We start from the raw sequence: 16623 nt of genomic DNA, 5'->3' as shown, positions 1-16623 counted from the left end.
AAAAGAGAGAAGGTGACTTGATTGAACCAGAATCAGTAGAGTTGGTGCAGTGGAGTTCCATCACACCCAGTATTTTGTCTTGGCTTATAGGCAGAGGTATAAAGCATGCCTTCGGCAAATTCTATTAGGTAGCTTATTAGCAAATCTTGCAATATCACACTGTGATTACTACATAGCCATGGCTTCACTGTAAGTGTGCTATGGACACCGCTTAACCGCAACAATCCTCTGTTCTGTTTTTTGAGCAGCCCACATTTCACCTCACCAGAATACCTGGACAGAAAGCACAAGGAGGTGAGTGCAAGAGGGGGAAAAGAATGGGACTGGAAGCTGTGAATATATAAAAGCCAACATGCTGCATTGTTATGCCTGAGACCCAAGTATGTCACCTCAAAGAGTGAGCAAGATGGGTTGTTTTTTACGTTTCGAAATACACTGAGTACTTGTGATGTGCAAACTGGCACCAAGTATGGAATCTGGTGAAGAAACAGGAAATGATGAAAATACTCAGGTCAGGCAACATCCACTCATTTCAGGTTTCCAGCGCCTGCGGCTTCTTCTATTTCACAAGGAATATGGTGTGGGAGCTCAATGGGTAAAGGTATCCCTATAAGCACAGGTGAACTCAGATCAACACTGTTAATGGAGTGATTGTATGACAATCAGATAGTTAGTGCATTATCAAATCTGTCTGATGAACGCAGGAAAATGCAGTGGCTGCATGGAACGAGAAGAACGCACCTTTGTACTGGTGAAGATGTGCACATCTTTACAATGGTTTGGATACATTCCTATTAAGTAATGTTTACTGCTTCAGGTGACAACTGCCTTGGTGGGGACAGTGGGGGAGGGGGGGGAGGAACTGACAGAGGGCACAAGACACTTTTCTACTATCACGCGCCTGATCCAGCCGAACAGGAGTGAGGAGTAGCTCGAATCTCAAGATCACTGATATGTCACGGGGGAACAGCTTGATGTCTTCACTGACCAAAGAGATGCCACTCGTTAGCAGATCACCGCCCTCATGAACAGCAAGTGCCATTTGCAAGCATATTATTGTGTGCTGCAGACTAATAGATCTGTGAAGTGTATCTAGGTCTTTGGGGGACTGCTGTACTTGAGTAGTTAAATGTTCTCTGCTTACCGACAGACGGTTTTCCTGCAAAAAAAAAGAGATCATTCTCCCTCGAGCAAAGATTTGCACAAGTGAACTTATCCCAGCTCCTTCAAAGAGACATGACCCCAAATGCAATTAAGGACACCTCTTTACCAAGAGCAGAGCCCTGCACAAATAACTAAGTGAAGGCAATCGGGATCCCACACACACACAAATACATGATCACTAATATAAGAGATTCTGCAGATGGAGGAAATCTTGAGCAATATGCGCAAAATGCTGGAGGAATTCAGCAGGTCTGGCAGCATCTATGAAGGAGAATAAACAGTCGATGTTTTTGAGCTGAGACCTTTCATTAAGAATGGAAGGAGCAGAAGCCAGAATAAGGTGGTGGGGGGAAGGCTAGTACAAGCTGGCAGGTGACAGGTGCGACCAGGTGACGATGAAGGGGGAGGAAGGGATGGAGTTAGCTGGGAAGGAGTACATGAAAGAGGTAAAAGGGCTGAAGGAGGAATCTAACAGAAGAGGACAGTGGTCCATAGAAGAAAGGGAAGGAAGGAAACTAGAGGGAGGTGATGGGCAGGCAAAGAAAGGATAGAGAGGATAACCAGAATGGGGAAGGAGGAGAAAAGGGAAAGAAATTACTGTAATATGAGAAATTGATGTTCATGCCATCTCATGCTGAAAATCTTGAGCAACATAAACAAAATGCTGGAGGAACTCAGCAAGTCCGGGACCAGATACATCTGATACTTGATTCATTCACTCATGTGTTATTATCAGTGCAGGTGAATTTGTACAGCAGGATGGGAGGTCAATTTTACATAGCATCCTGGGCACTTTCAACTGATCTTTGGAAAACATTTCAGTGTCAGCAACGGGTGTGTTGGAAAGGGTTTACACTGGATCTGTTACTTTGCAAGCTCCTTATTGCTCAAGTAGACAAGGACACCTCAGCTAGAGCACAGGGCTTTTAATGTCAAATTGGAGCATTCTACTCTAACCATCATACTCACACTCCTGTCGTTCTCCATCAGAATGGAGTCTGTCAGGTATGGGATTTTCAAAGTTGTGGAGTTCATGGCACACCACAATGTAACTTCTGCTTTCAGATGCTATATATAGTAGGATTTAGCTGGCTGGTGGTGTAGTGGTATCGGCACCAGACCTCGAGGCAAGTAGTGAATCCGGCTGGCGGTGGTGGGTTGAGCGTTGAGCTAGCAAATTGGCCTCATTAAACAAAAAACAGACAAATGCTAAAGAAGTGGCAAGATCACTGCCTGATGTGCCACAAGGGCAAAGAAGAGCAGCAACATATAGTAGGAAGCCCTACAGTAATAATAACACACTGGATTTTTAGCTGGTGTAGATGAATGGCATTTTGAACGGTTATTTTGATTTGTACTGTTGTTGCACTGATGATATTCATTTGCACGGTGTGGCTGGATTCTAAACTGGTGTTACCTGCCAAGAAAGGAGCTAACAGCCCTTTTCCTTCCATGTGAAAATGTTTAACACTGTTGATTCTCTCTAGTTGAAAGAGTCCTGGTTACTAATCTACTGGGATACACAGCATTGACCATCAAGAAATTCTGCTTGATCACATTTTCAATGACTGGCTAATAAAGCTCTTTGCAGCATTTGTCAGAACACATCAATATGAGTGTAGTCAATGAAATATTTCTTTCAAGATTAGAATGCTTCAGTGGCTTCTTGGCTGTTGCAACGAGCAGCAAATTGTGAAATATGGCATAGATCCTTTGCTTTCAAGAACATAGCATTAAAAAAAAACACTACTGTAAAGGGAACAAGTTTTTTTAAGTACAAGCTTAATAAGCAATCTTAAGGGAAGATGTGTCAAGTAGGAGTATTAAAAAGATTAATTCAACATTGCAACATAATTGTAATTTTAACTAGCTAGACTTTAGCTGGTAATTAGCATCACACTTGATTGGCTAATTTAAGCATACTCAGAAAAAGATACTAACCTGCGATTCGTTGCATCTTCATACGTCGTGCTTGAATGCGACCTTTTGCTAATCGCTGCTTTGCAATGATACAACGGATATGATCAGCAAAGATGAAGGTTGCCTGAAGAATAGGGAAGGGCCTAGCATGAGGGTTGGATGCAGGCCTGTGGATGATTATGTTTAAAGCCCTGCTATCATCTTCAACTCCCATCACCTGCATATCCTACAAAAGAAAGCACAGTTAAAAACAAACGTAATCACATAATTTAACTGTAACATAGTTTTCTTCTGAGCGTAATACAAATAGAAAATGGATGCTACTGTATCAATGGTCTGTAAATTTAGCTGAAAGCACATAAACCATTAGTGCTCCATCACTTTTCAGTGTTTTCCTTCTTGCTGCCGTTTGGCAGGTGGGTGATAAGTTACTTTCTGAGAGAGGGATGAGTTGGGGATTTGAGATCTGATATTCCTGTTGGTGCTTTTTTGTGTGGGTGATCTGTTAGTTTTTTGTGTGTGAGATGGTGTTGGGGTTTAATGCTATTGCTGCTGTTCTTTTCTGCAAGAGGGACTGTGGATTTAATGTTATTGTCGCTATTTTTTGCAAGGGAGAGGGTGGGGATTTGATGTTACTGTTGCTGTGTTCTCTGCGAGGAGAGGATTGGGGGATTTGATGGGATTGTTTCTTTTGTGAGAGAGGGGTTTGGGGTTTTTGACGTTCAAGCTGCAGTTTTTCATGTGGGCCATCTGTTAGTATTTTGTGTGAGAGAGGGGGAGGTGTTTGGGGTTTGCAAGTTTTGTTTCTTTTTCTTTTTGTGCTGCGGGGGGGGGGGTTGGAGTTGATGTCTTTTCTTTCAATGACCCCCATGATTCTTCTGTATTTCATTGCTATCTGGAGAAGGCAAATATCAGTTATATTGTATATGCACACTTTGGCAATAAAAACAACCTTTGAAATAAATCCTACTTTTTTACCATAAACAAATACGATTGCCGTTTGTACACCTGCCTTCCCTGGCTGGATGCAAAATGCACGCGGGTCTTGCCTTTGGTAAGTCACTGCTCAGCTCAATGGCATGCCCAGCAATGAAGCAGACAGTCAGGTGTGCACCTGTGCACTACCTCCAGCACATCTTCACTTTGAAAGCACGCATGCAGAAGTCCAAGATGTGCTGAAACCTAAGCAGCTGATAACTGACATCTTATATGATGAACTGTAGCAGCAGTGGTCCGAAATATGTAATAGTTTTGAATTGTCTAACATCCCTCCTCATTTATCTCTATTACCTGAAGTAGACCTGCAAATTTTACCACGCCCCATCCAAGCCGTTTGCTGTCAGGTTCCACCAAGCTCATTTGATAAACATCGACAGCCAGAAAGCGATGTACTTGACTGCCATCTTTCGTAACTACAGTGCAAGCAATTAGATCACTGTTATCTGAAAGGAGAAAATAGGAAAAGAGATGATCACTTCCTAAGTAATTAATAGACAATTACATTTCTAACTAAAACATAAAATAACCAATTGCAATAAATCAAGATTATAAACAAATGTTACTTTGAAGTACAGAGGCATTTGGTTTTTTTTTGGTTTACCATCAAACTGAAGAATTTGTGCAATTGCCTGAAATTTTGGAGAAACTGAAGTGTATTGCAATAATGCCAATGTCTCGAGAATGGATTTAACTGTACTTATTTACGTTTCTAAGTACACATGGATTTCACCTTGCTTGCAAACATTGTCAACATTGTACCCACGGGGAAACTAAAACGAACAGATTCAGCATTATTACGCAACACAAGCTCTCTTTCATAGTGTGATACACTATCAAAAAGGGAGCAAATCCCTCATCGAATACCAATGATGCTTCAATGTGGAATATCCAATACTCTTCTCTCTCACCATGCACTGATTTGCTTGTCCACATGAAATGTACTATTCAGGATTGAAAGCAACTTTTCAGTTCATTAGGGTCTGCAGATTTTCACTCGTTTGTGATTGGATTACTACTCCGCAAAGTCTCTTCTAGAGATGCCTACCCTGAAGAAGTTTAAATCTTCCCTTCGACGGGAGTTCAGTGAAACCCTCTCCCACCTTTTAAATCTAAGCCTCGGCCTTTTCTCTCCAGTCCTGCTGAAGAGTTTCCGCCCGGAATGTAGACTGTACTCTTTTCCATAGATACTGCCTGGCGTGCTGAGTTCCTCCAGCATTTCGTGTGTGCTTTCAGTTTATTGATTAGTACAGTGCTGACAATGTGATCTCATGCGTCCAAGGACTTGGGGCAACTTAAAACAAGTGGAATGGACACGTGGGTGTGATCTGACAGAAGGTATGTTGGCAGCCGGGAGGGGGAAGAGAGGAGAATAAGAGGGTATTGCCAAACGTTGTGTAGATATATTGCCTTGTTGATCAGAGTTTCCTTCTCTCTATGGGAACTCCCCCCCCCCCCCCACCTAATTATAAAGACAGTGCAGCATTGACATAAAATATCTGCTTTCAGTTCTTTAGGACTTCTGAAACCAATGTGGGAATGATGTGGCAACTACGAGGGGTGATTGATAAGTTTGTGGCCCAAGGTAGAAGCAGATGAGTTATACAGCTCTCATTACATGCACATGCAGTTCCACTCTTTCAGTGATTATGGAGAAAGTTTATAGTTACCAACTCATCACTTAATAAACTTATCAATTACCCCTGATGAGTTGTGACATAAGGTAGAAGGAGATGAGTTAGTAATTTCAAATTTTCTGCATAATCACTCAAAGAGTTGAACTGCATGTGCATGTAACAAGAGCTGTATAACTCATCTCCTTCTACCGTAGGCCACGAACTTATCAATCACCAATGCTGTGGACACTTTCTGGAGATCCAAGATCTGTATGCTCCATGACCGCTGGACTAAGTGTGTAAATGTAGGGGGGGGGGGGGGGAACTATGTTGAAAAATAAATATGCTAGGTTTTCTAAAATTGACTCCTTCTAGCTTAGGCCACAAACCTATCAATCACCCTTCGTATATGTTACAGATAATGCTGCTGGTGGGAAGCACACTGGTTGTGTTCACTGAAAGGCTGAGTGAACCAGCCTCTGCATCCTCTCCCAGGTCAACGTTTCCAGTGACGAGTTGCCCAGGCCACGTTGTTCACATACCTGACAAAAAACCCCCAAAACATCAAATCTCAGATGGAAAGAGATTACTAAGTGGCAGATGGGAAAACCCAGCAGTGAAGGGGCATACATGATGGCACAGAGAATCATAGGTTTCTGGATGAAGAGCACTCAGAAGATCTGTGTAAGTGGCAAGAAGTTGCTCACCACAGAGACTATCCAACTACCTTGGCCATCAGACATCAAACTAAACAATTTTGCAGATCTCACATTGGTCTCAGAACCCACCAAACCAGAGTGGATACAAATTATTCTTGTACCTGAGGGACTGCCGAAAGCAGTCGGAACAGAGCACGCATTTAAGCCATTAAAAATGAGTGAAATCAAATTTTCAAATATAAGTACTCAAACTTACAGCTTTTATTTTACAACTACATACTTTTGAGCATAGAAATAGAAAATTAGCACAGAATTTGGATCCAGTTTAGGCACTTCGTAACTAATAGGAACTGGATAGTTGGTGCCAATGATCACTTCTGGGTGAAACTCAATCCGCTGGAAAATTGGGCCCAATGATTCTATTCACAATTCACCTCAGCACAGTTGAGCTGTGTCTGCACCCACTGATCTTTCAGCATATTTTTTCCATTGCTGGCAGAGACTGGACCCCAGTTGTTCAGGCAATGAAACCCAATGCATGGGGTAAGGAAGTGAGATGACAATTGAAGAACCTTCACTAAAACACCGATTTCTAGCTGCCTGTATCTGTTGGTCTGTTTTCAATGCTTTAGCTGGAAACTTTATTCACTGGTGCTCCCTTCACAAATAATAGCTTCTGTGCCAATCAGTTGTTCTATATGCTGTAACCAGAGATTGATCTGCCCACATTTCATTGATTTGGGGAAGATGATTCTGTGGTGGTTGCCCACAAAGCACCGTTTCCCTAATAATATACATTTCCTCAGACCTCCTCAGCGATCTTTATGAAGATGGATCGGGAAAAATATGGGAGATTTTTAAAAAAATTATCACTTCCCAGCAAACAGTGCAGAAATGAAGTAGCAACTTTGAACTCTGCATGCTTCTTCCATAAGTTCTGCCTTACAACATAATTTTGTGTACAAAGATATAGCATTTCTTTAAAGGAGATTTTTTTGAGAAATGGAAACGTAGCATATGCTTAGCAGACCAAAAGAATACTAAGTCCACTTCCAACATATTTGGCCTTACAGTTTTGACTCAAAAATATTCACTAAGTAAATGTGAAAGTATGTGATTCTTGTTTCCTTGAAATCACGAAGTATTTAAAAAATGTGAGCAACTCTTAGTATATCCGAATATTCTAGACTTATTGTTTAATATTAGATACACCAAACAGCATCTTCAAGGAAAGAGATCAACTGTCTATAAAACTCTCCTTGCATAGAAATTAGTTGCAGAGTTGTAATTAGTTGACCATTAGGTCCCTCAGTTTTCCTCCCTCATTTAACTAGGGGCTGCTCTGACTGTAGCCTCAACATATTTCCTCATGGTAACCTTTTGGACTCTTGCAAATCAAACAGCAGTCTTCCGTTGTCTTACAAAATATTCAGTGATTGTACTTCAACCCAGAGGAGAAGAGTTCCAGGAGCTCATGACCCTCAGAGTTAAAAAAAAAATACTTCATCTCTGTCTTAAATAAGCAGCCCCTTGTTCTAGATTTTCCAACAACAGAAAACATTATTTTCAAATACACCTTGTCAAAAACTCTTTGGGATCAAATATGTTCCAATCAAGTCCCCTCTCCTTTTTGTGAACTCCAACAGATACAAGCCTAACCTTTCCAATATTTCCATTCATTCCAATAATGAGTCTAGTAAGCCTTCTCTGAACCACTTCCAATACATTCAAGCTTTTCTTTGAAACCGAGACCAATACTATATACAATACTCCAATGCTGTTTCATCAATGCCCTATACAAGATAAGCATAACTTTTGCACTTTTATATCAAATTCCTATAACGTATTACATACATTGCAAAAGTGCCTATTGGTTCTGAATGCTCTTTGCCAAGTTCTGAAGTTTGGAAACTTGCTTTTCCTTTACTTAATCCTACAAGCAATCATGAAGGATTAAAGTGGTAAACCTGTTAATTTTCTCAACTGGTAAGTGGATCAACAATTAGTGTTTGGAATGGCCAAAAAATTATTAAGATTTAGAAATGCTTTTAGTGTCAACTTATAGACATAAGCATTCAAATATATACTTGAGTGTCTTGAGTAAATAATTTCCTGACATAAACTAAAACCAACTAAAATTATTTGGTTTGTCAATCTCATTCAGTACCACACAGCCTGTATCAAGATATTACGGTATTTTCAGCTTTGTGATCAGCTAAGTAATTGTTTTAGGATTCGACGAGATCTACAATGCTCCAATAATTTACTGTTAACCAAAATGAGTAATTAAAATGGTCCTTCTATTTTTAACTGAGAAGAATTTCTGGAACAGAATGGTTAAGTTAACATTATTGGTCATCCTTGTTTGGCTTCCTATCCAGCATGTATTACAAAGTCACAGATGGAAGCTATTACTCCCATTCCTATACTTATGAGAATATACTAGTATTTCCAATGAAGTATAGGAACTGATGTAGATTTCCAATGAAAAAGATCAGAAATAGATTACATGCTTACTAATCAGTGATTTCCTCTAAGGAATTAGTAAGTGTTCATCCAAACATTACTCTGGTAGACTGTATGTTCAATGATTTGTGGCTCATGTATTTTAAATGCAATGATTAACCTAAGATTGATAGGATCTCAACTACATTTGAAAAATGTTAAGGGGTTAATTACTACAACTGCTTGTACTTTGTTTTTGTTGCTACTCTAAACACATTAACTTTTATGATGCTCCTAGTCTGAATTAACTATAATACACTCTGCAGATACAATTTCAAATTTGGCCTAAATACAAATCAAAATCCTGATAGATTTAATATGGACACCTCACAAACTGAGTAGCATAGATCAATAAGGTAACATAATATTGTAATACAGAGTTATCGGGCATCAACTTCTATTGTGATAGGTTTTGTAATAAAGCAATTTTAGTCATTAAGAGAAAAATCATGATGAAATTGGAAAAAAAAGTTAAAATTATCCTGAATTTTAAAGACTGGGGAAATTGTACCAGAGGATAAGAATAATACAGGTACTAAGATTAAAAAAAACAAATATCATTTTACAAAGAAACTCTGCTAGGAATGCGAGATACTAGTGGGAGGGGAAGGCTTCCAAGTTAGACTGAGTCCTTTTCAAACTGTACTGAAATCCAAAGGTAGATATATCTACATCCAAACAAGCTAATTAAATAGATACATTATTTTTATACTGCTGCAAAGATTTAATCTAATTAATCTGCTCCTGCAATCAACCATTTTAGCTTTTTCTGTGCCAAGGCAAAAACACAAATGCACTATCCTGCTGAAGGTGTTACTTAGAGGATAAAGGAATTCAGATATCAATATTTGGCAATTAACATGGTGGTGAGGTTATGTACTGGATCTGATCTGGCTAAATGAGGGAAAGAAGGCTTCTTTCCAAGAGGTTTAGTATAAATCTAGAATCAAATATAATACAATTGTATTGAAGAGCTACTTTATTACATGTAGTGTGTTGCAGACAGCTAGCTAATAATACAATGCCAGCCATCCACTTACAAAGAATGACATGCTCTGTGATGACACTCCAATCAAGGGATCAAACATCAACTTGCCAAAATACTTAATCATACAATTTGGTTTCTATGGAGTGGGGAAATAAAGATCCCTCTGACCAATTGACACAAAATGAGGAAAGAATGATCAGTTCAACAATTCAAAATACAAGGCAATTCCACTATGGAACATAGCTAAATGCTACAACCATTTTGACTTGCCTTACGTTTAGAGAATAAAAATGGAACAGTATTTTATTATTTCTGAATGAAGCTCACATGTAAAATAATTTGAAATAAATTGCGCATGATACAGAAGCTCACATGTAAAATAATTTGAAATAAATTGCGCATTTAAAAAATTCAATATACTTCGATTTTCCACGAAATATTAACATTTCAAATTATTCAGCAGAAAAACAGCTTTCAGAGCAAAAATAGATTTTAAAAATAGACAGCAGCCAGCACACAAAAGATGGTTCAACATTTCAGACCTTCATCGGAAATATTACACCTGTTTTGAGATTTTCATAATGATTGGGCATCATGAGTACTGAACATGAAATTAGTTCAAATTACATGTTCTGCCACCTGTGAAGTAGAATTGGTTGAGCAGCTAAGAAACAGAAAAAATGGAAGCTATTAGTGGAACTTCTCATTAGACCCCCAGAGAGTTGCTGTGTAAGAAAAGAGCACATAATAAGGGCAACACAGCAATCACAGGACACTTTAATTTTAAAAAAAGTTTGGGCAAACCAAATCAGCAATAACTGAATAGAGGTCAAATTCAAAATGTGTATATTGTTTTCTCCATCAGTTGTTTTCATTCATTTTGAAGATCTGGCAAGGTCAGCATTTATTGTTCACCCTCAAAGGAAGATCAAGACCTTAACAAAAAAGAGAAAGTGGAATATGAGGGCAGTCTAGCAAGAAACGCAAAACTAGGCTTCTATAGCTGGAGTTCATGCCATGGGCCCCTATCATTCGTGGACCCCAGATTGGGAACCCTGTTCTATAGGTAGAGGAAAAGGAAAAGATCAGAAGATCACTTAGAAACTGAGAAAGGAGAAATGATCAGGAGATATTAAGTGGTAGAAAAGTTGAACAAATATTTCACAGGAAGATTCCCAAAAATAATAGAGATGAACACATATAGAATGCATGAACAGCTGAAATAAAGAGCAGAACTGACATTGAAAGCCAACAGATCTCTAAGACTCAATAACTTGTACTCTAAGATTTTGAAAATAGTGTCTATGGAGATGGTGGATGCACTGGTTGTCATCTTTAAAAATTCTAGCCACAGATTGGAAGGTATCATATTTGCTTCCATTGCTTAAGAGAGAAGGAAAAAGAAGTGGATATACAGTGCATACCAATTAGATTGACATCACTGATAAAGAAAATGCTACCACCTATTACTAAGATGGTAGCAGGGCAACTAATATTAATAATATAATTGGGATATTGTGCATTTATGTAAGAAAACTAATGGTTGACAAATCAATTAGCACTTTTCTGAGGGTGTAACGAGAACAGATATAAAGGAACCATCAGTGTATTTGGTCTTTTGGAAAACCTTCAATATAGTGCCACAAAAAGGGATTATTTATAAAATTAAAATACGTTAGATTGAGGCAATTTACTAGTATGTACTGAGAGATGATTAACAGATAAAGTATGAGCATTGATAAACTTGACACAAGATTCCACAGACACTGGAAACCCAGAGGAACACATGCAATATGCTGGAGAAACTGGGCAGGTCCACAATGACACTTCCCAATGGAGAAGAAAAATAGTCAATGTTTTAGCCTGAGACCCTTCATTAGAACTGGTGATGGGAAACAGGGTTGTCAGATGCCACTGCGATTGATGCAGGAGTCAAAGCGTTCAATGATATATCTGAGAAGATCGTGTGAAACATACTTAAGATTATTGACCATACATGGAACTTAATATGTGTAGGAGTGTGCACAAGAGTTTCAGGAGAATGTTTGATAGAAAAAAATATTTTTGAATAGTAAAATATCAAAAGATATTGGCCTTTAGATCAACCAGGGCATTTTTGCACAAGGATTACTGAAGAGCAAACAAGAATAGAAGGCAATCAGTAAGGTAACCTCTACTTTTGGCCTTTATTGAAAGCAGGATTTGGAGTACAAGTCTGAAGTGCTCTTACTGCAGCTATACAAAACCCTAGCAATATCACACCTGAAATAATGTGTCTCTTTCTCTAAGGAAAGTTATATTCTAATTGCCAAAGGCTCACCAGGTTAATTGGGAAGAAGCAAGAGCTTGTTCCATGAAGACTGATAAAACAGGCTGGACTTACGCTCTTCTGATTTTAGGAAAGCAGACAAGATTTTTGCAGTAATTTCTGAGATAGATGTGGGGATATTTCCCCAAGCAGGTCCATCCAGAAGAAAGGAAAACAGTCTTAAAATTAGCAATCAGCCATTCTGAATAGACAAAAAGAGTTTTTCCCCACCCACTCGAAGGACCATTCGAAACATAATTCATTTGTCTGGTCAAATATTGCTTGATGAATTCCTGTACAGATTCGGGTGAGGGAAGACTTGATTTAATGCTTGCCGCTTCTTCACAGAAGCTTGGGAAATAATGGTTACAGAGGTGATGGAGGTATCAACTCTATAAACTCCTATCTTGGGCTTGTATAGTACTTACATTATTTTTCCAGAAAGAAATCAAACAGTTATGAAACCAAGTTATGAAACCTCATCAGTCACTTGTCCTGGCAGACAGGAAGTGAGATCTAGCCCACAAAGACACATAGAAGCTTTGCTGTACTCGCAAAGCTTTGAGGGTTTGAAACAAATTTACTTAATTTCTACACATTCATGCACCCATAGGGCTTGCCACCCACCCACAAAGAACGGTCTGACTTAAAACAGAAAAGGCTAAAATTAGATTCTTAGAACAGTACTAACTGGAAATGCTCTCAATTATTATCACTGGTACAGTGAAAGAAATAATGGAAATTCTAAAAATGGAAGGCACGGATTTACACTAGAACATTTCCGTGACTTTCTTTGTGGTCAATATAGTAATTTGAATACAATGACTAACCAATATTTTCTACACAATTAAAATACAAGAAACTGGGAATTTCTCTTTGATGGAAAGCTTGTTCCCATTTAGCTTCCTTTTTTCATCAGGACGCACTGAAAACTTTAAACAAATAAGACCAGCAGTTCCGTGCAAAATGTGATTAACAAAAGTGGTTGGTTGTTGCAATTAGGAACTGCAAGCATGACCAGTGCTACACCTGCCCCTACATTTCCTCCTCCATCACCATTCAGGGTGCCAAACAGACCTTCCAGCTAAAGCAACACTTCAGCTGTGTGTCTGTCGGGGTTTGGTCGATTGTGTCCAATGCTCATGGAGCAGTCTTCTCCACATCAGTGAGACACGATACAGATCTGTGTACAGCTTTTATGAGCACCGTGGCTGTTTGGTGCAAACGGCAGGATCTGCTGGTAGCTTAGCTTACTCATTTCAGTTCGACTTCCCATTCTCATTCTGACATGGCCTCCAGTACTGCCATGATGAGGCTAAACTCAGGTTGGAGGAGCAACACCTCACATTCTGTCTGGGTAGCCCCCAACCCAATGGCATGACCATTGATTTCTCTAACTTCCGTTAATGTCTCTCCTTTTCCTCCTTCACTCTTTTTTCCATTCAATCTTCTGCTTACCCTTTCACCGCTTCTCTTTACCTCAGTTACCCATCACCTCCCTCGGGTTTCCTTTCTCAGTCCCTTTCGTTCATGGTCCACTGTCCTCTCCTACTAGATTCCTTCTTCTTCAGCTCTTTACCTTTTCCACTTAGCCCCTCCTACCTCCATACCTCCCCACACATCTACTCACTCTCAATAAATCAGTGGTCACTGGTTGATTTAATTATTATTTACACCAGTATTTTAAAACTTAAATTACAAACTCAAACAGCAAGTCATTTTTTGAGATTAGCTATATATTGTTATTTAATAAAAGTCTTTTGCCACACCAGATAGTTTAACACCAAAATGTATCCCTGAAATTCGCAGAAACAAATTATTTCCTATTGTTTTGATTAGATAATTGCCCGGTCATTATGTATTTTTAAAAATACAGTCGGCCTTCCTTACCCGCAGATTCCGCATGCGCGAATTCAACCAACCGCGAATCGCGAAAACCCGGAAGTGCTCTTCCAGCACTTGTTGTTCGAGCATGTACAGACTTTTTTTTCTTGTCATTATTCCCTAAACAATGCAGTATAACAACCATTTTACATAGCATTTATATTGTATTAGGTATTATAAGTAATCTAGAGATGATTTAAAGTATACGGGAGAGTGTGTGTGGGTTAATGTGCATTGGAATCGGAAAAAAAATCAGAAGTTCTTTCTGTTTCAGCACCGGGACTCGGGACAGATCGCTCCCGAGTGCACTCTCCACCATGCCGGGTTGATGTGGAGGATCAAAAACTCAAAACCCCAAAACCTAATAATTAAACCACTGCGTTGCTTAGTAATAATTGTAGCTTTCATCGGGGCAGAGCCTTTCTCACTTTATCCTTTAAAATTGTTCCAATCGTTGCCTGACCTAGCCTAACGCTTTTCCAATGACTGATGGTGTTTCACCTCTTTCCGATCGCTTTATTATTTCTACTTTATTTTCAATCGTGATCGTGATTATTTTCGTGAACAGAAACACTGTGCATTCAGAGCACTGGCACCGGGTCCTAAGGTCCACCAATTGAGACAGGCTGAATAAGGGACTTGAGCATCCACTAATTTTGGTATCCGCGAGGGGTCCCGGAACCAATCCCCCATGGATAAGAGGGCCGAATGTATAAAATAGGCACCTTTTCAGTAAGAAGCTTTCACATGATGAAAGTTTAAAATGCTTCAGAGAAGCAGTAAACTGCAACAATAGATTGATTACTTATGTTTTGACCTGGTAAAATGCATCTAGTATACATTAATAGAGAGTACTATCTGGTTCTGAAACTCTAAAAAGAACAGGTTTAAGAGAATGAGAGAGAAACTTAAATAATTTGACACGATACGGGTTGGCTTGTGGGACTGGTAAACCATTGGTGTGAGTATAGCATGTGACAGTTCTTGAGTAAACAATTAAACTAGTCCATTCTGCATTTTAGAAACATAGAAAACCTACAGCACAATACAGGCCCTTCGGCCCACAAAATTGTGCCGAATATGTCCCAACCTCAGAAATTACTAGGCTTACCCATCGCCCTATTTTTCTGAGCTCCATATACCTGTCCAGGAGTCTCTTAAAAGACCCTATTGTATCTGCCTCCACCACCGTCGCCAGCAGCCCATTCCACACACTCACCATAGTCTGAGTAAAAAAACCTACCTCTAATATCTCCTCTGTACCTGCTTCCAAGCACCTTAAAAACTGTGCCCTCTTGTGCTAGCCATTTCAGCCCTGGGAAAAAGCCTCTATCCACACGATCAATGCCTCACATCATCTTATATACCTTTATCAGGTCACCTCTCATCCTCTGTCACTTCAAGGAGAAAAGGCCGAGTTCAATCAACCTATTCTCATAAGGCATGCTCCCCAATCCAGGCAACATCCTTGTAAATCTCCTCTGTACCCTTATTACGGTTTCCATATCCTTTCTGCAGTGAGGCGACCAGAACTGAGCACAGTATGCCAAGTGGGGTCTGACCAAGGTCCTATATAGCTGCAACATTACCTCTCGGCTCCTAAACTCAGTTCCACGATTGATGAAGGCCAATGCACTGTATGCTTTCTTAACCACAGAGTCAAACTGCGCAGCAACTTTGAGTGTCCTATGGACTCGGACCCCATGACCCCTCTGATCCTCCACACTGCCAGGAGTCTTACCATTAATACTATCTTCTGTCATCATATTTGACCTACCAAAATGAACCACCTCACACTTATCTGGGTTGAACTCCATCTGCCTCTTCTCAGCCCATTTTTGCATCCTATCAATATCCCACTGTAACCTAGGTAAAAACTAGGTAATGATAGAGAACTAGAAGGTTATAAGGCTAGCAGGAAGGAGCTTAAGAATGAAATCAGGACAGCTGGAAGGGGCCATGAGAAGACCTTGGCGGACAGGATTAAGGAAAACCCCAAGGCATTCTACAAGTATGTGAAGAGCAAATGTTAAGATGTGAGAGAATAGGACCAATCAAGTGTGACAGTGGAAAAGTGTGTATGGAACCGGAGGAGATAGCAGAAGTACTTAATGAATACTTTGCTTCAGTATTCACCATGTAAGGATGACTTGCAGCAGACTGAAAAGCTTGAGCATGTAGATATTAAGGAAGAGGATGTGTTGGAGCTTTTGGAAACTATAAAGTTGGATAAGTCGTCTGGACCAGACAGCATCAACGTAGACCACATCTACCTACAGTATCACTGAAAACTTATGTTGCAGGAAGAAATCAGATGGCTCACTGTATGCACGAGGGTTAATAAAACAGATACTTAGCCTAATACCATCTGCCATCTCTGGGTCAGTTGACCTGAAGGTTACAGCTCTTCAGCTATACTCACTGAAAGTACTCTTTAAATGCACTGAGGATATTTGCCTTTACTGTGCTTTCAAAAAGTTCCAGAACCCTACCATTCTACTGTTGAAAGGCTTCCTTTCACATTCCTGTAATTACTTAGAAACTACATTACCTGGTTTTTGACTCCTCAGCTCAGTGGAATAG

At 39.7% G+C, this 16623-nt stretch overlaps 1 protein-coding gene across 7 annotated transcripts in view; it reads right to left on the bottom strand.

The window, feature by feature from the left end:
* Positions 1 to 16623, bottom strand: part of clec16a (C-type lectin domain containing 16A) — a 230884-nt gene that overhangs the window by 53438 nt on the left and 160823 nt on the right. For all 7 annotated transcript variants that reach the window (XM_073060358.1, XM_073060359.1, XM_073060354.1 and 4 more), the window contains 2 exons: positions 4375 to 4526; positions 3106 to 3310 (listed from right to left, as the gene is read on the bottom strand). In XM_073060358.1, coding sequence (XP_072916459.1) covers positions 3106 to 3310; positions 4375 to 4526 — 357 coding nt within the window. The remainder of the gene's footprint in view (positions 1 to 3105; positions 3311 to 4374; positions 4527 to 16623) is intronic.

The sequence above is a fragment of the Hemitrygon akajei genome, chromosome 11, assembly GCF_048418815.1.
Source record: "Hemitrygon akajei chromosome 11, sHemAka1.3, whole genome shotgun sequence".
In the NCBI taxonomy this organism is placed as follows: domain Eukaryota; kingdom Metazoa; phylum Chordata; class Chondrichthyes; order Myliobatiformes; family Dasyatidae; genus Hemitrygon; species Hemitrygon akajei.
Note: the sequence above shows the minus strand (reverse complement) of the source record. Positions and strands in the feature narration are given on the sequence as shown.